Source organism: Tachypleus tridentatus, chromosome 3 (genome assembly GCF_004210375.1).
Source record: "Tachypleus tridentatus isolate NWPU-2018 chromosome 3, ASM421037v1, whole genome shotgun sequence".
In the NCBI taxonomy this organism is placed as follows: domain Eukaryota; kingdom Metazoa; phylum Arthropoda; class Merostomata; order Xiphosura; family Limulidae; genus Tachypleus; species Tachypleus tridentatus.
The window spans coordinates 53,199,845-53,222,525 of record NC_134827.1 but is presented as its reverse complement, the minus strand read 5'-3'; the positions used below and the strand labels follow the sequence as shown (position 1 = coordinate 53,222,525).

General features: G+C 33.8%; 1 protein-coding gene and 1 long non-coding RNA gene across 3 annotated transcripts in view; one reads left to right on the top strand and one right to left on the bottom strand.

The window, feature by feature from the left end:
* The window catches only part of LOC143246863 (uncharacterized), a 214,954-nt gene that overhangs the window by 15,200 nt on the left and 177,073 nt on the right, over nucleotides 1–22,681 (bottom strand). For both annotated transcript variants that reach the window (XM_076494097.1, XM_076494098.1), the window contains exon 2: nucleotides 6,672–7,037. In XM_076494097.1, the coding sequence (XP_076350212.1) occupies nucleotides 6,672–7,037 (366 nt within the window). The remainder of the gene's footprint in view (nucleotides 1–6,671; nucleotides 7,038–22,681) is intronic.
* On the top strand, nucleotides 7,907–11,179 carry LOC143246864 (uncharacterized). The gene is made up of 3 exons (XR_013026208.1): nucleotides 7,907–8,136; nucleotides 9,618–9,714; nucleotides 10,594–11,179. It is a non-coding gene; the product is annotated as an uncharacterized LOC143246864 (long non-coding RNA).

Below are 22,681 nucleotides of genomic sequence, written 5' to 3'. Positions count from 1 at the left end.
AACATTAGTCTAGTAACTGTTCGTTTATAGTAAAAACAGAAGTTCATACAAATAACACTAGTCTAGTAACTGTTCGTTTATAGTAAAAACACAAGCTCATACAAATAACACTAGTCTAGTAACTGTTCGTTTATAGTAAAAACAAAAGTTCATACAAATAACACTAGTCTAGTAACTGTTGGTTTATAGTAAAAACACAAGTTCATACAAATAACACTAGTCCAGTAACTGTTGGTTTATAGTAAAAATACAAGTTCATACAAAAAACACTAGTCTAGTAACTGTTGGTTTATAGTAAAAATACAAGTTCATACAAATAACACTAGTCTAGTAACTGTTTGTTTACAGTAAAATCATAAGTTCATACAAATAATACTAGTCTAGTAACTGTTGTATTAGAGTAAAAACACAAGTTCATACATATAACACTAGTTTAGTGACTGTTCGTTTATAGTGAAAACACAAGTTCATACAAATAACACTAGTCTAGTAACTGTTCGTTTATAGTAAATACACAGGTTCATATAAATAACACTAGTCTAGTAACTGTTGGTTTATAGTAAAAACACAAGTTCATACAAATAACACTAGTCTAGTAACTGTTCGTTTATGGCAAAAACACAAGTTCATACAAATAACACTAATGTAGTAACTGTTAGTTTATAGTAAAAACAAAAGTTCATACAAATAACACTAGTCTAGTAACTGTTGGTTTATAGTCAACACAGGTTCTTACAAATAACACTAGTCCAGTAACTGTTGGTTTATAGTAAAAACACAAGTTCATACAAATAACACTAGTCTAGTAACTGTTGTATTAGAGTAAAAACACAATTTCATACAAATAACACTAGTCTAGTGACTGTTCGTTCATAGTAAATACACAGGTTCATAAAAATAACACTAGTCTGGTAACTGTTCGTTTATAGTAAAAACACAAGTTCATACAAATAACAATAGTCTAGTAACTGTTCGTTTATAGTAAAAACACAAGTTCATATAAATAGCACTAGTCTAGTAACTGTTGGTTTATAGTAAATACACAGGTTCATAAAAATAACACTAGTCTAGTAACTGTTCTTTTATAATTAATACACAGGTTCATACAAATAACACTAGTATAGTAACTGTTGGTTAATAGTAAACACAGGTTCATACAAATAACACTAGTCTGGTAACTGTTCGTTTATAGTAAATACACAGGTTGATACAAATAACATGATTCTTGTAACTGTTCGTTTATGGTAAAAACACAAGTTGATACAAATAACACTAGTCTAGTAACTGTTGGTTTATAGTAAAAACACAAGTTCATACAAATAACACTAGTCCAGTAACTGTTGGTTTATAGTAAAAATACAAGTTCATACAAAAAACACTAGTCTAGTAACTGTTGGTTTATAGTAAAAATACAAGTTCATACAAATAACACTAGTCTAGTAACTGTTTGTTTACAGTAAAATCATAAGTTCATACAAATAATACTAGTCTAGTAACTGTTGTATTAGAGTAAAAACACAAGTTCATACATATAACACTAGTTTAGTGACTGTTCGTTTATAGTGAAAACACAAGTTCATACAAATAACACTAGTCTAGTAACTGTTCGTTTATAGTAAATACACAGGTTCATATAAATAACACTAGTCTAGTAACTGTTGGTTTATAGTAAAAACACAAGTTCATATAAATAACACTAGTGTAGTAACTGTTAGTTTATAGTAAAAACACAAGTTCATACAAATGACACTAGTCTAGTAATTGTTCGTTTATAGTAAAAACACAAGTTCATACAAATAACACTTGTCTAGTAACTGTTGGTTTATAGTGAAAATACAATTTTATACAAATAACACTAGTCTAATAACTGTTTGTTTATAGTAAATACACAAATTCATATAAATAACACTTGTCTAGTAACTGTTCGTTTATAGTAAACACACAAGTTCATACAAATAACACTAGTCTAGTAACTGTTCGTTTATAGTAAACACACAAGTTCATACAAATAACACTAGTCTAGTAACTGTTCGTTTATAGTAAATACACAGGTTCATATAAATAACACTAGTCTAGTAACTGTTGGTTTATAGTAAAAACACAGGTTCATACAAATAACATTAGTCTAGTAACTGTTGGTTTATAGTAAAAACACAAGTTCATACAAATAACACTAGTCTAGTAACTGTTCGTTTATGGCAAAAACACAAGTTCATACAAATAACACTAATGTAGTAACTGTTAGTTTATAGTAAAAACAAAAGTTCATACAAATAACACTAGTCTAGTAACTGTTGGTTTATAGTCAACACAGGTTCTTACAAATAACACTAGTCCAGTAACTGTTGGTTTATAGTAAAAACACAAGTTCATACAAATGACACAAGTCTAGTAACTGTTCGTTTATAGTAAAAACACAAGTTCATACAAATAACACTAGTCTAGTAACTGTTGTATTAGAGTAAAAACACAATTTCATACAAATAACACTAGTCTAGTGACTGTTCGTTCATAGTAAATACACAGGTTCATAAAAATAACACTAGTCTGGTAACTGTTCGTTTATAGTAAAAACACAAGTTCATACAAATAACAATAGTCTAGTAACTGTTCGTTTATAGTAAAAACACAAGTTCATATAAATAGCACTAGTCTAGTAACTGTTGGTTTATAGTAAATACACAGGTTCATAAAAATAACACTAGTCTAGTAACTGTTCTTTTATAATTAATACACAGGTTCATACAAATAACACTAGTATAGTAACTGTTGGTTAATAGTAAACACAGGTTCATACAAATAACACTAGTCTGGTAACTGTTCGTTTATAGTAAATACACAGGTTGATACAAATAACATGATTCTTGTAACTGTTCGTTTATGGTAAAAACACAAGTTGATACAAATAACACTAGTCTAGTAACTGTTGGTTTATAGTAAAAACACAAGTTCATACAAATAACACTAGTCCAGTAACTGTTGGTTTATAGTAAAAATACAAGTTCATACAAAAAAACACTAGTCTAGTAACTGTTGGTTTATAGTAAAAATACAAGTTCATACAAATAACACTAGTCTAGTAACTGTTTGTTTACAGTAAAATCATAAGTTCATACAAATAATACTAGTCTAGTAACTGTTGTATTAGAGTAAAAACACAAGTTCATACATATAACACTAGTTTAGTGACTGTTCGTTTATAGTGAAAACACAAGTTCATACAAATAACACTAGTCTAGTAACTGTTCGTTTATAGTAAATACACAGGTTCATATAAATAACACTAGTCTAGTAACTGTTGGTTTATAGTAAAAACACAAGTTCATATAAATAACACTAGTGTAGTAACTGTTAGTTTATAGTAAAAACACAAGTTCATACAAATGACACTAGTCTAGTAATTGTTCGTTTATAGTAAAAACACAAGTTCATACAAATAACACTTGTCTAGTAACTGTTGGTTTATAGTGAAAATACAATTTTATACAAATAACACTAGTCTAATAACTGTTTGTTTATAGTAAATACACAAATTCATATAAATAACACTTGTCTAGTAACTGTTCGTTTATAGTAAACACACAAGTTCATACAAATAACACTAGTCTAGTAACTGTTCGTTTATAGTAAACACACAAGTTCATACAAATAACACTAGTCTAGTAACTGTTCGTTTATAGTAAATACACAGGTTCATATAAATAACACTAGTCTAGTAACTGTTGGTTTATAGTAAAAACACAGGTTCATACAAATAACATTAGTCTTGTAACTGTTGGTTTATAGTAAAAACACAAGTTCATACAAATAACAATAGTCTAGTAACTGTTCGTTTATAGTAAAAACACAAGTTCATATAAATAGCACTAGTCTAGTAACTGTTGGTTTATAGTAAATACACAGGTTCATAAAAATAACACTAGTCTAGTAACTGTTCTTTTATAATTAATACACAGGTTCATACAAATAACACTAGTATAGTAACTGTTGGTTAATAGTAAACACAGGTTCATACAAATAACACTAGTCTGGTAACTGTTCGTTTATAGTAAATACACAGGTTGATACAAATAACATGATTCTTGTAACTGTTCGTTTATGGTAAAAACACAAGTTGATACAAATAACACTAGTGAAGTAACTGTTAGTTTACAGTAAAAACAAAAGTTCATACAAATAACACTAGTCTAGTAAGTGTTCGTTTATAGTAAATACACAGGTTCATACAAATAACACTAGTCTAGTAACTGTTCGTTTATAGTAAATACACAGGTTCATAGAAATAACATTAGTCTAGTAACTGTTGGTTTATAGTAAAAACACAAGTTCATACAAATAACACTAGTCTAGTAACTGTTCGTTTATAGTAAAAACACTAGTTTGGTAACTGTTCGTTTATAGTAAATACACAGGAACATACAAATAACACTAGTCTAGTAATTGTTGGTTTATAGTTAAAACACAAGTTCATACATATAACACTAGTTTAGTGACTGTTCGTTTATAGTAAATACACAGGTTCATAAAAATAACACTAGTCTAGTAACTGTTCGTTTATAGTTAATACACAGGTTCATACAAATAACACTAGTCTAGTAACTGTTCGTTTATAGTAAAAACACTAGTCTAGTAACTGTTCGTTTACAGTAAAAACACAAGTTCATACAAATAACACTAGTCTAGAAATTGTTCCTTTATAGTAAATACACAGGTTCATACAAATGACACTAGTTTAGTAACTGTTGGTTTATAGTAAATACACAAGCTCATACAAATAACACAAGTCTAGTAACTGTTGGTTTCTGGTGAAAACACAAGTCTAGTAACTGTTGGTTTCTGGTGAAAACACAAGTTTATACAAATAACACTAGTCTAGTAACTATTCTTTTATAGTAAAAACACAAGTTAATACAAATAAGACTTGTCTAGTGACTATTGGTTTATAGTAAAAACACAAGTTCATACAAAAAACACTAGCCTAGTAACTGTTCGTTTATAGTAAATACACAGTTTCATAAAAATAACACTAGTCTAGTAACTGTTCTTTTATAGTTAATACACAGGTTCATACAAATAACACAAGTCTAGTAACTGTTGGTTTATAGTAAACACAGGTTCATACAAATAACACTAGTCTGGAAACTGTTCGTTTATAGTAAATACACAAATTGATACAAATAACATGATTCTTGTAACTGTTCGTTTATGGTAAAAACACAAGTTCATATAAATAACACTAGTGTAGTAACTGTTAGTTTATAGTAAAAACACAAGTTCATACAAATGACACTAGTCTAGTAATTGTTGGTTTATAGTAAAAACACAAGTTCATACAAATAACACTTGTCTAGTAACTGTTGGTTTATAGTGAAAATACAATTTTATACAAATAACACTAGTCTAATAACTGTTTGTTTATAGTAAATACACAAGTTCATATAAATAACACTTGTCTAGTAACTGTTCGTTTATAGTAAACACACAAGTTCATACAAATAACACTAGTCTAGTAACTGTTCGTTTATAGTAAATACACAGGTTCATATAAATAACACTAGTCTAGTAACTGTTGGTTTATAGTAAAAACACAGGTTCATACAAATAACATTAGTCTTGTAACTGTTGGTTTATAGTAAAAACACAAGTTCATACAAATAACACTAGTCCATTAACTGTTGGTTTATAGGAAAAATACAAGTTCATACAAATAACACTACTCTAGTAACTGTTCGTTTATATTAAAAACATAAGTTCATACAAATAATACTAGTCTAGTAACTGTTGTATTAGAGTAAAAACACAAGTTCATACAAATAACACTAGTCTAGTGACTGTTCGTTTATAGTAAAAACACATGTTGATATAAATAACACAAGGTTAGGTTACTAACTGTTGTTTATAGTAAACACACACGTTCATACAAATTACACAAGGTTAGGTTACTAACTTTTGGTTTATAGTAAAATACATAAGTTCATACAAATAATACCAGGATGAGTTACTAAGTGTAGGTTTATAGTAAATACACAAGTTCATATAAATTACACTAGGTTAGATTAGTAACTGCTAGTTTATACTTAATTTGGCAGTTCTTGTAACCATCCTGGTTAATGATAATGTAATAATTTGTGTATTTTCGAAAGACCACCAGTTACTTGTAGATAATCCAACCATAAACTTGTGTTCGGTTACTATGAACCAATAATTTCTTGTGATTACTTGTGATAACTTGTGTGTGGTTACTGTGAACCACTAATTTCTTGTGGTTACTTGTGATAACTTGTGTATGATTACTGTGAACCACTAATTTCTTGTGGTTACTTGTGATAACTTGTGTATGATTACTGTGAACCAATAATTTCTTGTGGTTACTTGTGATAACGTGTGTATGGTTACTGTGATCCAACAGTTTCTTGTGGTTACTTGAGATTGACTTGTGAATGGTTACTTGTGGTTAATCCAACACATGAACTTGTGTATGGTTACTATGAACTAATAATTTCTTGTGATTACTTGTGATTAATCCAACACATGAACTTGTGTATGGTTACTGTGAACCAATAATTGCTTGTGGTTACTTGTGATTAACTTGTGTATGGTTACTGTGAACCAGTATTTGGTTGTGGTTCACTTGTGGATGGGTACTATGTACAACCAGCTTCGCTACTCACCATAAACCAACATAACTTGGTGACGTTGGTCGTGACCAGCGAGGGACATCACTTGACACGTGTATTTTCCTGCTATGTCCAACGTCGGACGTAAGAGGTAGAGAGCTCTGTAATGGTAGTAAGGGTCCAGAGAATTGACTTTGTACGAAAGATTAAGCCTACCAAACAACATTTCTGAGATATGTCGTGTGTTTAGCTTTGGAATCCACTGGTAAATCGGCTCCAAGTTTTCATTATAAAACCACTTCACCACCAAGCGGAGGTCACTGACACTATAGTTGTATTCACAGTCTAAAATCACGTGGTCTGTTCCGTTCTCCACTGATTGTGGTACTGACAGTCGGAGAATCCTGACAGCGACCGTGACTGTAAGACGGAAATTTTTCAATGTCAGTTGGAATCTATAAAGTGGTTAACGTTTATTTATCTGTAGTTTATTGCACGGTCTGGTAGTTAAGGGTCTCGACTCGCAATCTGAGGGTCGCAAGTTCGAAACTCCGAAAGTTCTCGCGTTTTCCCTTGTTATAACCTACAGTCAATCTCACTATTTGTTAGTAAAGAGTAGCCCAAGATCTGATTGTGGGTGCTGTTGACAAGTTGCCTTTTGTCTAGTTTTTCACTGCTAAATTAGGACTGGTCAGCGCAGTTAGCCTTCGTGTAGCTTTGCTTCAAATTCATAATACACCAAATGAGGTTATTATGTTTTTTGTACAATACTAATTTTGTCACCTCCTCGCGAAATTTCACGTTACTTCGGGCTACTTAGTGCTCGGGAAGAGAGGAAGAAAACATGTTCGGCTGTGATTAACTTCCAGTTTTTGCTTGTTTTTAGTTACAACTCGAGTTCGCTCAATAAAAGTGGAGAAAAAAACCGACTATTATAACAAATAGTGGAGCGTCACAATGAATTCAGCAACAAGGTTATTAGATTAAGGAGAGACAGAAGAAGGTAGGGGCGAGTTTTGTTATCCTATTTTTTTTTACAAATGGACAACTATAACTAAATTAATGGAAAAGTCGGCTGAGACAGTGGCCTTCCATGTTTTCCACTTTCACAACAACAAGGAAACCAATAGTTTTTTATTGTTATTATTGACAACATAAACAAACTGGACAAAATATTCTTGAGATACTTAAAGAACTTAGAGCAACATGTTTGCTTTTAATTTCACGTGAAACGACCAGCACGTGAGAGCAGCGTCCCTAGCGGTAGATAATAGAACAAAATACGAGTTAAAAACAAACACTTTGTTTATTCTGTTCAAGTTTTCACACAGCTTGGTTTGTTCTCAATTTCGCGCAAAAATACACGAGGGCTATCTGCACTAGTCGTCTCTAATTTAGTAGTGTATGACAAGAGGGAAAGCAGCTAGTCATCACCACCCACCACCAACTCTTGGACTACTCTTTTTCCAACGAAAAGTAGGTAAAAGCTCCTCAAGTCCCTAAGCAACTAAAGTTCAAGGTAAGTTTCCAATTACATCTAAAGTTCTCGAGACATTTCGAAAGGTAATACGTTGTGTTAAGTAGGCCTGGATGAAATTAATTTGTTTGTGGAATGTTCTGAGATCTCATATCGTGTATTCACAAACTCAGAGTGATTTGTTTTGTAAATACAAATAAGGTAAGAATATATAAACACGGTGAAGTTGTTAAAACAATCGGGTAAGGAAGTATGACGTAATACGATTTTATTTGTTTAACACCTACGAGCTGAGGTAAACACAAATATTTTAGTAAGGTTAGGATTTAAAGAAGAAATAGAAGGAACGATTCAGGTTTTTCCTTTTGAACTTACAGTAAACAGAATATGTGGTGTTGAACCAGAAAAAACAACAACAACTATACAATTACTTATGAGCAACAAGTTTCTGTAAATCGTATAATTGTTTCATACTGTCAAATGACATAAGTATGCTTCTGAATAAAATTAAGCTTACATCTGCCCTTCAACTTACGTGAAAAAAACCTAGGCCTAGTTCTGCTCTACAAATTACTTAAAATGAGTTAGGCCTAGTTCTGCTCTTCAACTAACGTAAAAAAAAGTTCTTAAGTTTCAGAGTGAATATGCTACCATTTGGAATTGTAACAACGAAAAACTATCGTTCTGTGAGGTTTTTAAACCTACTTTTACTTGCTAAGAAACCGTGTTTCTCGTGAGCTTACAGAATAAACCAAAATACGACTGCTAGCAAAATTGAAGAAAACAACTATTATAGGATGTGATTAATGGACATCGGGTACAATGAAGTCTCATATGGAAGTAAACGTAAGAATGGTTATAGATATTTTTACCCACAAAGATGGATTGATTAAAAGCAAACACAACAATGAAAACCTTTCAGTGTCATTTTTAAGAAAACAGTTACTGATATGAAGATGAAAAATGACTCAATCTCGTGAAGTATCGTATTATACGTCATAGTTCGTTATCATCACTATTTGTTCTCAAAACTGGCAAAACGAGTATTAGTCTTTAACATAATTATAATTATTCTATAAAAGACTGTGTGTGAATCGATTAAAAAGAGTCTACATACATGTAGACATTTATTGTTGTGTATCGAATGCTCAACTACGTACCGTACAGTGACAGGTATTTGCTCTTTCAATGAAAATCGTTTATTTTCTATACGTTTCTGGAGTAAAACCTAACAAGAGTGTTTTTGTAGTGTGTTAAATTATTACCTTGAAGAATATTAGCTCACGTATTAGCTCGACTCACAGGGAGAGAAGCTAATTCGAGCGGTTCGCTATTTATACGAGAATACAAGTCACGAGAACATGAACCCCAAGAATGGCATGGGAGGGGGGGGGTCAGATTCGAACGTCGACATTATCGTCCGTGAGACGTTACAATTAAAATAACAACAATAAAATAAGGTGTATTGGGTATGTTGAACTGATGGACATAACTTGTAGATGTTCAAACTTTTTTATATCTAGATCAACAGAAGAACAAGTTCCCCTCGAAAACTGATGTCAGCTGTTGAGTTTATGCTTGCGAAATTAGAGCAGTAAGAAACAAGTTTCGACGCCCGCGGTAGGTACAGCACAGGGAGCTCATTGTGTAGCTTTAAGCTCAGTTACAAACAAACAAAAACAATCTACACATAGTGACACGCCACTTAGTAGTGAGAAACATTTATTTCTATTATATTGTCTTGGTTCATCATCATAAGTAATACTTAAAAGTAATCCCAGCTAAAGAAACAATTATTGTACTTCCGATAGGATACGTCACTTTGAAGCACGTATATGTGTATATATATATATTGTAACCCTGAAATTTTCAAGCCATAAACCGGAACACATAAATATGAATTTTCTTAGAATTTAAAATATGCTGCACATTTTTTTAAAAAGAAGGATTCTAGGGTACAAGTTACAACGTGTGATTATGAAATGTATCCCAGGTATTGGAGGTGACTCGGAAGTAGGACCCACATTGCGGTGGGAATACACCGTCTACCAGTCTTAACCTCACATTCGCTAGTTTCACATGAGAAAATTAGAAATTAGGGGAGCGAGTCTGGGTGCTTAGGCTCACAACGTCCCACATCTATATCACCCTTCACTGCCTGCATACAGTTGTGGGAATGTGTCTGCTCTCCAAAGCTAGAACAAGAAAGAGATAAACATAAAAAGATGAATGTATTTGAAGGGAAAGTTTCGATCCCGCGACCTGCAGATTGAGTGTTCAACGCTCTAACCATCAAGCCATGTAAGATCGCATTTGGGGTCCGGCATGGCCAGGTGGGTTAAAGCGTTTGACTCGCAATCTGAGGGTCGCGGGTTCGAATTCATACTTAGTTAAATAAAAAAATACAGTACTCCTTGTGTACGTTAAGACATATTATTTGACCTTAAACGCTTTAATTCGTATGACACGACTGTCGTTTTTTCTTATTGTTTTATATAGATTCTAGTAGGAAGTGGCTGTATGGCTGTGGGACTCGGAAGTAGTGAGTCAGTGTTTGATCACTGTGGCCTGATCTGAGGACGCATGGATTGATGTGGTTTTTGAATTTCGCGCAAAGCTACGGCTGAGAGGGCGAGAATGTTTGGTGTGACTGGGATTCGAACCCGCAACCCTCAGATTACGAATCGAGTGTCTTAACCACCCGGCCATGCCGGGCCCAGAACGTATGGAATCGCTTGTAGAAGATATTGAACTTTGGTTTCCTTTGCTCAAGAAACTCAAAGTCCTGTTCTAAGTTAAACTTAAAAAACATATTTTATAAAATATGTGAGAGACTATTCAGTTACAGGCCCATCAATAAAGTAAACAGGAAATTCAGACGTTTAATTTATAAAAGTAGAATCGGTAACATTTTCTTCTGGTCGAAAGCTCAAAACATCATTACACAATAAAAATAGGCTTAGAATGAGTTAGGCTTAAATATAACTGTTTGCTCTCAGGCAACGAGTTTCTATTAGTACTTTTTATGGTATCAAAAATGAAACCTAAAATAAAATAACTGTTTTTGGCAAACTAACTTTGATGAACAAAAGTTGTTTCTGTTCTCTTATTTAAAAAACAAACAAACTAGTAGTATCCCAATGTTGTTATTTCGTAAGCGTTTGTCTATTTTTTTATTTTCGCTCAAAGCTACACGAGGGCTATCTGCATCCTTAATTTAACAGTGCGAGACTAGAGGTAAAGAAGCTGTTCATCATACCCACCGCCAACTCTTGGGTTACTGTTTAACCAACGAACAGAGAAGTTACCGTCATATCATAACGCTCCTACGGTTGTTAAGGCGAGCATATTTAGTGTGACGGATATTCGAACTCGCGACCTTTTGATTAGGAGTCGAGTACCCAAACAACGTGACTATACCAGGTTGTTTTATAAACAATTTCAGTTCTGATTTTTCTTAAGACAACATGTCTCATGTCTGAACCATTGGTTACAATTTCCTACTGAAATTTGTTCCTCAGTTAAAGAGTAAAACTTAATTGTTTTCATATTTATTTATATACAATTAGATGAATAACATTTAAACATAGATGGCGTATCAGTAAAGAAATAATTCTATATTAGTTCCGATACATGGATTTTCTTAAAATATACTCAATGAATTTGCATACAATATGTGGTTAACTCATAAGCCCCAATAAACAGCCTAACTTTTAACTTTCTATATCACGAAGTGATTTAATGAAATCCAATACGTCATCTATAGCAAACTTATGTAACGGACTACAATATCAACATACCTATTATAGTAACACATACAACACTGTCAATATACCTATTACAGTAACACATACAACATTGCCAATATACCTATTATAGCAACACACAGAACACTGTTAACATATCTATTATAAGTAACATATACAACATTTTCAACATACGTGGAATGTTGCCAAGGTAACCAGAATTCTAGTGAAATATGCTGTCAGCCGTAGTAATAACACAAAACTCCGTCTATGCTGTACTCACCAGAGGGATCGAACCTAGATCTTTAGCAGTAGAAGCTTACAGCTGAGCTACTGGGGAAACTCAACAACGTCTGTACTATTGTAATTCAAATTAACTTTGTCCATTAAAGGTGGTTTAAAAACAAACGAAATTAATATTGTCTTAAAAGTTATATAAAAATTCCAATGGTACTGGTACAACTAACAGCATTTTATTGAGAAGATAAAAAACAATCTAACGAGGACTGGTACAACCAACAGCATTGTATTGAGAAGATAAAAAACAATCTAACGAGGACTGGTACAACCAACAGCTTTGTATTGAGAAGATAAAAACAATCTAACGAGGACTGGTACAACCAACAGCATTGTATTGAGAAGATAAAAAACAATCTAACGAGGACTGGTACAACCAACAACATTTTATTGAGAAGATAAAAAAACAATCTAACGAGGACTGGTACAACCAACAGCTTTGTATTGAGAAGATAAAAAACAATCTAACGAGGACTGGTACAACCAACAGCATTGTATTGAGAAGATAAAAAACAATCTAACGAGGACTGGTACAACCAACAGCTTTGTATTGAGAAGATAAAAAACAATCTAACGATGACTGGTACAACCAACAGCATTTTATTGAGAAGATAAAAAAACAATCTAACGAGGACTGGTTCGGTTCATTTAACACATGCTCGTGTAGCTGAATCTTAAATTGTTGTTTTAAATACTATCCATGATTGTAAAATAAACTCAAAACCACATGATGATAAGTAAACATTTATATTGAATGTGTTATTAAACTTATAGGTTATATATCTACACTTTGGTTTACTTTTATATTGGACTTTTGTGCTTGTTTATGAAGCAAAGCCACATCGCTGTGTGCACCGCGGGGATTCAAGTCCCATACTGTGGCACAGTAAGTGTATGGACCTACTGCTGTTCCATCACGATACAGATAATAAATGTAACGTCTCTACAAAAAGCTATAGTCACAAAACTGTACATTATAACCACGTATATTTTCATAACGACGTAAATGGTCTACTCGCTTTTGTTTGTTAATCACAAAGCGCCATATTGTGCCACCTGTGTTCTGCCCACCACGCGTAACAAAACCCGGTTTTTAGCGTTGTAAGTCCGAAGACTTTCCGCTGTGCCACTAGGGGGCACTCTACCTGCTACGTGAAGTTAACCCGATTTTCATCATTTTCTTTTGCAATGTTTATATATTCAATATTTTATATTCAGTGGCATTAAATATTGTGTTGTTTTTTTAACTGTAACATTAATTTTCAATATTGTTTCGCTAAATGCCCACAAGGAGTCGTTCAAGAACACTAAACATAAACGACATAAGTCTTGTTTTATGTGACACAATATTTTGATTGAAAATTATTGGATCGTTAATGTGGAAATCGTTTGTTTGTTTGATTTTACCGTCTATAATAATATAGTTAGTTTAAGGGCTACTTAAACCAGAATTATTTTTTTTAAAGAGCACGTGACAAAATTCAGAATATACGTATTAAACATAATGTCTCGTTTTTCCAGGGGTCGGTATTATGTGAGGGAAATATTAGAGTTTCACATGGAAGCTTTCTGTGCCTTTCGTTCATTAAAATATTTCTAAGTTAGAAAATCAAACTCTAATCCGTCCCATAATCTTCCTCTGTGATAACAATCTGCTATGTATGTACTCAGAATTCAGGGGTGGATTGAAGGTCAAACGAGCTCGTGACTAAAATTTTCTATAAATAAAGAATATGGTAAAAAAAATCATAACAGGCCTTTTTTCAGCCAGGGCCTGGGGTTATAGCCCCAATAGTCCCCTAATGAGTTGTGGTTATTTACAATGGAGCCATTAACCAGTGTAATTCATTCTCCTGGGGGCCCGGCATGGCTAAGCGTGTTAAGGCGTGCGACTCGTAATCTGAGGGTCGCGGGTTCGCATCCCGGTTGCGCCAAACATGCTCGCCCTCCCAGCCGTGAGGGCGTTAGAATGTGACGATCAATCTCACTATTCGTTGGTAAAAGAGTAGCCCAAGAGTTGGCGGTGGGTGGTGATGACTAGCTGCCTTCCCTCTAGTCTTACACTGCTAAATTAGGGACGGCTAGCACAGATAGCCCTCGAGTAGCTTTGCGCGAAATTCAAAAACACAAACAAACAAGCATTCTCCTGTCCAGTGAAGTCTGATCTTTCAGTTGACGACACAGTTTAATTTAATTTCAACTACACAGACAAGAACTAAACGGAGCGTGAACGACAGTTTGATCTTAGGTCCGTGTCTCTAGTCCAGAACTGATCTTAGGTCCTTGTTTGTTGTCCAGAAATAGTGATACAGTAAAGGAACTCAGGTGCACCAACCATCTCAAAGAAACAGACAGCCGGATTAATTTACTTTTTTAAAGTGCAAAAGTCATACAGCGGTATCTCGTTTCGAACCCTGGATCGTTTGGCAGGATGATACGCAACACAAAGCCTGGTCCATTTTATAAACGAATATTCTAAACGACATATTTTACGTCTAGATGTCGATAACTATCAACTTAATTTACAACTTAAAGATAAACCGTTTTAAGTGGAGAAGGAAAGATATACTGAAAACAAAACCAAAACTGAGTAGCAAAGTACGTCAGTGGAACTCGGTAACAAGACACATTCGATTTTTGCTTTAATAATCAAAATATTAAAGCGCGTCATAATAACACACAGCGATATAACACCGTAATAACACTGGTGGTACTCTAAAACATATAATTTCGTTCTGGTCCAATATGGATTTGTGATTTCAGGTCCAGGTTCTGTGTGGTATGTTAATGTTATTCCTTAATTGGCTAAACTGTAGTCTACAGCGTTTTAGTTGAAAGAGCTGTTTATATCAGTTGTTTACTCGGCAACAGTCTCTAGGTGTGGAATGACCGAGCTGACGGAGTGCAACATTTGGTGGATACATTTATTCTATAGTTTAATATTTCTTGTTTTGGAAATGTATGTTCTCAAGATAAAAAAAAAAAGGTTATATTTTAGTCAGAGAAAAGAGAAAACACATACATAATTATCTAATGTTTAGATTCACAGTCTCGTAATATGAGATCACAATATTTAACCTAAAGACCGTTCAGTCTTGGTCCGGCGTGGCCATGTGGGTTAAGGCGTTCGACTCGCAACCTGAGGGTCGCAAGTTCGAATCCCCGTAACATGCTCGCCCTTTCAGCCGTGGCGGCGTTATAATTTTATGGTCAATCTCGTTGGTAAAAGAGTAGCCCAAGAGCTGGCGGCGGGTGGTGATGACTAGCAGCCTTCCCTCTAGCCTTAAAGTGGTAAATGTGGGACGGCTAACGCAGATAGCCCTCGCGTAGCTTTGAGCGAAATTCAAAAACAAACAAAAACAATCGTAATCTGAGGGTCGCGGGTTCGAATCCCCATCACACCAAACATGCTCGCCCTTTCAGCCGTGGGGAAGTTATAATTTGACGATCAATCCCACTAATCGTTGGTAAAAGATTAGCTCAAGAGCTGGCGGTGGGTGGTGATGACTAGCCGCCTTTCCTCTACTAACTTAGGGACCGCGAGCGCAGATACCTCTCGTGTAGCTATGCACGAAATTCCAAAACAAAAAACAAACAATCGTTCAGGGTTAAAGTTTAGGCATAGCTCAGCTAATTTTCAACCAATCGACGTTTTAGGTCCTTAAATTATAGATGTTTCAAAACTTTAACTGACAGATTTTTCATTTGGTGTTGTTTGTAACAAGCAATGTTAAGGACAGCTGTCCTTGATTCTGAAGTAACAGAATAAATTGTGTTTGAAGTTACACAATGGGCCACTCTGCCCACCACGGGTATCATAAAGAGAAAACAAATAGTCAACATCACCAACCGCCAGTTCCTGCGCTATGCTTTACCAACGGAAAGCTGAATCGACCGTCACATTATAACGTCTTTAGGCTGAATAGGGGTAGATGTTCGGTGAAGGTTTTCGATCCCCTACATCGCAAGTCGAGCTCCCACTACCCAACATGAATTAAAGTTACGGAGATGGAGCAAGTAAAAATATGAAATAGGGTTAGAAAGATGGAGCACGTAAAAACATGAAATAAAGTTATGGAGATGGAGCAAGTAAAAACATTAAATAGGGTTAGAAAGATGAAGCAAGTAAAAACATGATATAAAGTTATGGAGATGGAGCAAGTAAAAACATGAAATAGGGTTAGAAAGATGAAGCAAGTAATAACATGAAATAGGGTTAGGAAGATGGAGCAAGTAAAAACATGAAATCGGGTTAGGAAGATGAAGCAAATAAAACATGAAATAGGGTTAGAAAGATGTAGCAAGTAAAAACGTGAAATAGGGTTAGAAAGATGGAGCAAGTAAAAACATGAAATAGGGTTAGAAAGATGAAGCAAGTAAAAACATGAAATAGGATAAGGAAGATGGAACAAATAAAACATGAAATAGGGTTAGGAAGATGAAAGCAAGTAAAACATGAAATCAGGTTAGGAAGATGAAACAAACAAAACACGAAATAGGGTTAGGAAGATGAAGCAAACAAAAAAAAACATGAAATAGGGTTATGAAGATGGAGCAAGTAAAAACATGAAATCGGGTTAGGAAGATGAAGCAAGTAAAAACATGAAATAGGGTTAGGAAGATGAAGCAAGTAAAAACATGAAATAGGGTTAGAAAGATGAAGCAAGTAAAACATGAAATAGGGTTATGGAGATGGAGCAAGTAAAACATGAAATAGGATTAGAAAGATAAACAAGCAGAAACATCAAATAGGGTTAGGAAGATTGAAACAAGCAAAAAAAACATGAAATAGGGTTAGAAAGATGGAGCAAGTAGAAACACGAAATAGGGTTAGGAAGATGGAGCAAGCAAAAAAACATGAAATCAGGTTAGGAAGATAAAGCAAATAAAACACGAAATAGGGTTAGGAAGATTAAACAAATAAAACATGAAATAGGGTTAGAAAGATGAAGCCAAGCAAAACATGAAATAGGGTTAGAAAGATGGAACAAGCAAAACACGAAATAGGGTTAGGAAGATGAAGCAAGCAAAACACGAAAATAGGGTTAGAAAGATGAAACAAGCAGAAAACACGAAATAGGGTTAGGAAGATGGAGCAAAGCAAAACACGAAATAGGGTTAGGAAGATGGAGCAAATAAAACACGAAATAGGGTTAGAAAGATAGAAGCAAGTAAAACACAAAATAGGGTTATGGAGATGGAACAAATAAAACATGAAATAGGGTTAGAAAGATGAAACAAGTAGAAACACGAAATAGGGTTAGGAAGATAAACAAATAAAACACGAAATAGGGTTAGAAAGATAAACAAGTAAAAAACACGAAATAGGGTTAGGAAGATGGAACAAGTAAAACATGAAATCGGGTTAGAAAGATGAAATTAAAACATGAAATAGGGTTAGGAAGATGAAACAATAAAACACGAAATAGGGTTAGGAAGATGGAACAACAAGCAAAACACGAAATCAGGTTAGGGAGATGGAGCAAGTAAAACATGAAAAGGGTTAGAAAGAAAACATGAAATAGGGTTAGGAAGATGAAGCAAGTAAAAACATGAAATAGGGTTAGAAAGATGAAGCAAGTAAAAACATGAAATAGGGTTATGGAGATGGAGCAAGTAAAACATGAAATAGGGTTAGAAAGATGAAGCAAGTAGAAACATGAAATAGGGTTAGGAAGATGAAGCAAGTAAAAACATGAAATAGGGTTAGAAAGATGAAGCAAGTAGAAACATGAAATAGGGTTAGGAAGATAATAATGCGCGAATTATAGTGTTTCATGACTAAATATAATAAAGTATATTTTAAAAATTATTGAATTAGCTAAACTGCTGTAGAATTATAATTATTTGTGGCTGTTTCATTTTGGAATTCGTACAATGCCTCACAATGGCTACCTGCGCTAGTCGCCCATGATTTCTGACTAATGAACTAAACCGAATCCAGATGGTCAACAGCACCCACCGTCAACGCTTGTAATATTATAGTCGAACGATAGGATATAACTGTTACTTTTATAAAGCGGCCATGTCCGAAGATTCGGAGTACGTTCTGGGAGACGGCGAACCACGAACCCTCCCATTCATGTTCCAGCACGCTAACCAGTGGGGCACATTCGGCAGATTAGAGTATGTACTTTGTATCACAAGAGTGTGGCACAGCTGTACGTCTGCGGACTTACAACACCAAGTAGTCAGTCCACTGTATAGCTTTGTGCTTAAACTAGAAACAAGTGAAAGAAATGGCTTGAACAGGTGATTATTGTACATGAAATCAAACAAAGACAGAACGAACAGTTTATGAAATAATTAACAAGGTCCAACATGAAGTGACCAATCTGAGGGGAAAATCGTGATCTGAAAAATAAAAAAGCCAGACAAGTAAGAAAGTGAACTAAAGGGAAGCAAGAACCTCGAGGAAATAAGGAACGTGACAGTGAAGGAGACACTGACGTAACACATCGTCAGGAGACAAAGAACAGTTGACTAGAAGTTAGGATATACTTATCATTATGTAAACATTTACATTGAAAATGTAAAAATTAAGAAAGAAAACAAAATAAAAAGTAAAAATGTCATAATTCAAAGTAAAGTTGATTTACAGCAAAATCTCTGCGAAGATCGGACCCCCAATTTTAGCCTTCTGATTCTGTAGAATTACAACTGTCCAATCGCGGAACAGAGTGTTAAGAAACGATTTTAAAAAGAATGGAACGGTGCACTTTTTTCAGGGTGGGACCATATTAAAAATATAGGATGGGGCTTTAATCGAGAAGCCTAATAACTTTCAATTTAGTTGGCTAGGACACGTGCCAGGGATTGATTACACGTACAGTGAGTGTGTTTCTCATTCTCAGGATAGGACGGTAACGAACACTTGCTCGTGTAACATTAATCGTGTTCTTCTGAGTTCATGACGAGAGACACTAAGTCGTCACTGTCGAGTAACATTTCGAGTTCCGAGTTTTAGGTCTTAATCTATGAATGAATATCTATTTATTACAAGAGGAATTACGTTCGAATCGTAAAATAACAACAATTAGAATCCAATGGAAAAAATTATCAAGACATATTTTCTGCAAAAATAAACTTGTTTTTCACATCATGTGTTGTATGAGAAACTCTTTTACTCCATGTTAGAGGTAAAACATTTCGACCAATAACAGGGTTTGGAGATGCCTGCTTATTCACGTCACAAGTACAAACGTCGTCGATTTGATGATGGCTGATTTGGAACATCATGATAAAGTTACACAAAAACTTTCTCATCAAAGTTGAAAAATCTCATCAACTTAACAAGCATCAGAGTGAATGTCTTGAAATAGTAAAAAAGGCTTAAACTTCGTCATACCATCATATATAAAACTGATAGAGAAATATGAACTAAGTAGGAAACAAGTCTCAAAAGAAATTAAACAGAAATATTAAAACAACAAATAGACAACAGCTGATATAGTTAAAACAACAAGTACACAACAGACAATATTGTTAAAACAACAACTAGACAACAGAGGATATTGTTAAAACAACAGGTACACAACAGTTGATCTTGTTAAAAAACAAGTACACAACAAAGGATATTGTCAAAACAACAAGTACACAACATAGGATATTGTCAAAACAACAAGTACACAACAAAGGATATTGTTAACACAACAACTAGACAACAGAGGATAATGTTAAAACAACAAGTACACAATAGACAATATTGTTAAAACAACAACTAGACAACAGACGATATTGTTAAAACAACAAGTACACAACAGGCAATATTGTTAAAACAACAACGCGACAACAGAGGATATTGTTAAAACAACAAGTACACAACAGTTGATCTTGTTAAAAAACAAGTACACAACAAAGGATATTGTCAAAACAACAAGTACACAACATAGGATATTGCCAAAACAACAAGTACACAACAAAGGATATTGTCAAAACAACAAGTACACAACATAGGATATTGTTAAAACAACAAGTACACAACAGGCAATATTGTTAAAACAACAACGCGACAACAGAGGATATTGTTAAAACAACAAGTACACAACAGTTGATCTTGTTAAAAAACAAGTACACAACAAAGGATATTGTCAAAACAATAAGTACACAACATAGGATATTGCCAAAACAACAAGTACACAACAAAGGATATTGTTAACACAACAACTAGACAACAGAGGATAATGTTAAAACAACAACAAGACAACAGAGGATATTGTTAAAACAACAAGTACACAACAGAGGATATTGTTAAAACAACAACTAGACAACAGCTGATATTGTTAAAACAACAAGTACACAACAGACAATATTGTTAAAACAACAACTAGACAACAGACGATATTGTTAAAACAACAAGTACACAACAGCTGATCTTGTTAAAAAACAAGTACACAACAGAGGATATTGTCAAAACAACAAGTACACAACAGAGGATAATGTTAAAACAACAAGTAAACAACAAAGGATATTGTTAAGACAACAACTAGACAACAGAGGATAATGTTAAAACAACAAGTACACAACAGACAATATTGTTAAAACAGCAACAAGACAACAGAGGATATTGTTAAAACAACAAGTACACAACAGAGGATATTGTTAAAACAACAAGCACACAACAGAGGATATTGTTTAAACAACAAGTACACAACAGAGGATATTGTTTAAACAACAAGTAAACAACAGAGGATATTGTAAAAACAAGTACACAACAGAGGATATTGTTAAAACAACAAGTACACAACAGAGGATATTGTTTAAACAACAGAGGATATTGTTAAAACAATAAGTACACAACAGAGGATATTGTTAAAACAACAAGTACACAACAGAGAATATTGTTAAAACAACAACTAGACAACAGACGATATTATTAAAACAACGAGTACACAACAGAGGATATTGTTTAAACAACAAATAGACAGCGGCTGATATAGTTAAAACAACAACTAGACAACAGACGATATTGTTAAAACAACGAGTACACAACAGAGGATATTGTTTAAACAACAAATAGACAGCGGCTGATATAGTTAAAACAACAACTAGACAACACCTGATATTGTTAAAACAACAACTAGACAACACCTGATATTGCTAAAACAAGAAGTACACAACAGAGGATATTGTTAAAACAACAACTAGACAACAGACGATATTGTTAAAACAACAACTAGACAACAGAGAATTTTGTTAAAACAACAACTAGACAACAGAGAATTTTGTTAAAACAACAACTAGACAACAGAGAATTTTGTTAAAACAACAAGACAACAGACGATATTGTTAAAACAACAACTAGACAACAGAGAATTCTGTTAAAACAACAACAAGACAACAGACGATATTGTTAAAACAAGTACACAACAGAGGATATTGTTTAAACAAGAAATAGACAGCGGCTGATATTGTTAAAACAGCAACTAGACAACAGCTGATATTGTTAAAGCAACAACTAGACAACAGCCGATATTGCTAAAACAAGAAGTACACAACAGAGGATATTGTTAAAACAACAGGTACACAACAGTTGATCTTGTTAAAAAACAAGTACACAACAAAGGATATTGTCAAAACAACAAGTACACAACATAGGATATTGTCAAAACAACAAGTACACAACAAAGGATATTGTTAAAACAACAAGTACACAACAGAGGATATTGTAAAAACAACAAGTACACAACAGAGGATATTGTTAAAACCACAGGTACACAACAGAGGATATTGTTAAACAACAAGTACAAAACAGATAATATTGTTAAAACAACAGGTACACAACAGAGGATATTGTTAAAACAACAACTAGACAACAGAGAATTTTGTTAAAACAACAACAAGACAACAGATGATACTGTTAAAACAACAACAGAGGATATTGTAAAAACAACAAATACACAACATAGGATATTGTTAAAACAACAAGTACACAACAGAGGATATGGTTAAAACAACAAGTACACAACAGAGGATATTGTTAAAACTACAAGTACACAACAGAGTATATTGTTAAAACAACAGGTACACAACAGAGGATATTGTTAAAACTACAAGTACACAACAGAGGATATTGTTTAAACAACAAATAGACAGCGGCTGATATTGTTGAAACAACAACTAGACAACAGCTGTATTGTTAAAACAACAACTAGACAACAGAGGATATTGTTAAAACAACAACTAGACAACAGAGAATTTTCTTAAAACAACAACTAGACAACAGAGGATATTGTTAAAACAACAGATAGACTGCGGCTGATATTGTTAAAACAACAACTAGACAACAGCTGTATTGTTAAAGCAACAACTAGACAACAGAGAATATTGTTAAAACAACAGGTACACAACAGAGGATATTGTTAAAACTACAAGTACACAACAGAGGATATTGTTTAAACAACAAATAGACAGCGGCTGATATTGTTGAAACAACAACTAGACAACAGCTGTATTGTTAGAACAACAACTAGACAACAGAGAATTTTCTTAAAACAACAACTAGACAACAGAGAATATTGTTAAAACAACAGATAGACTGCGGC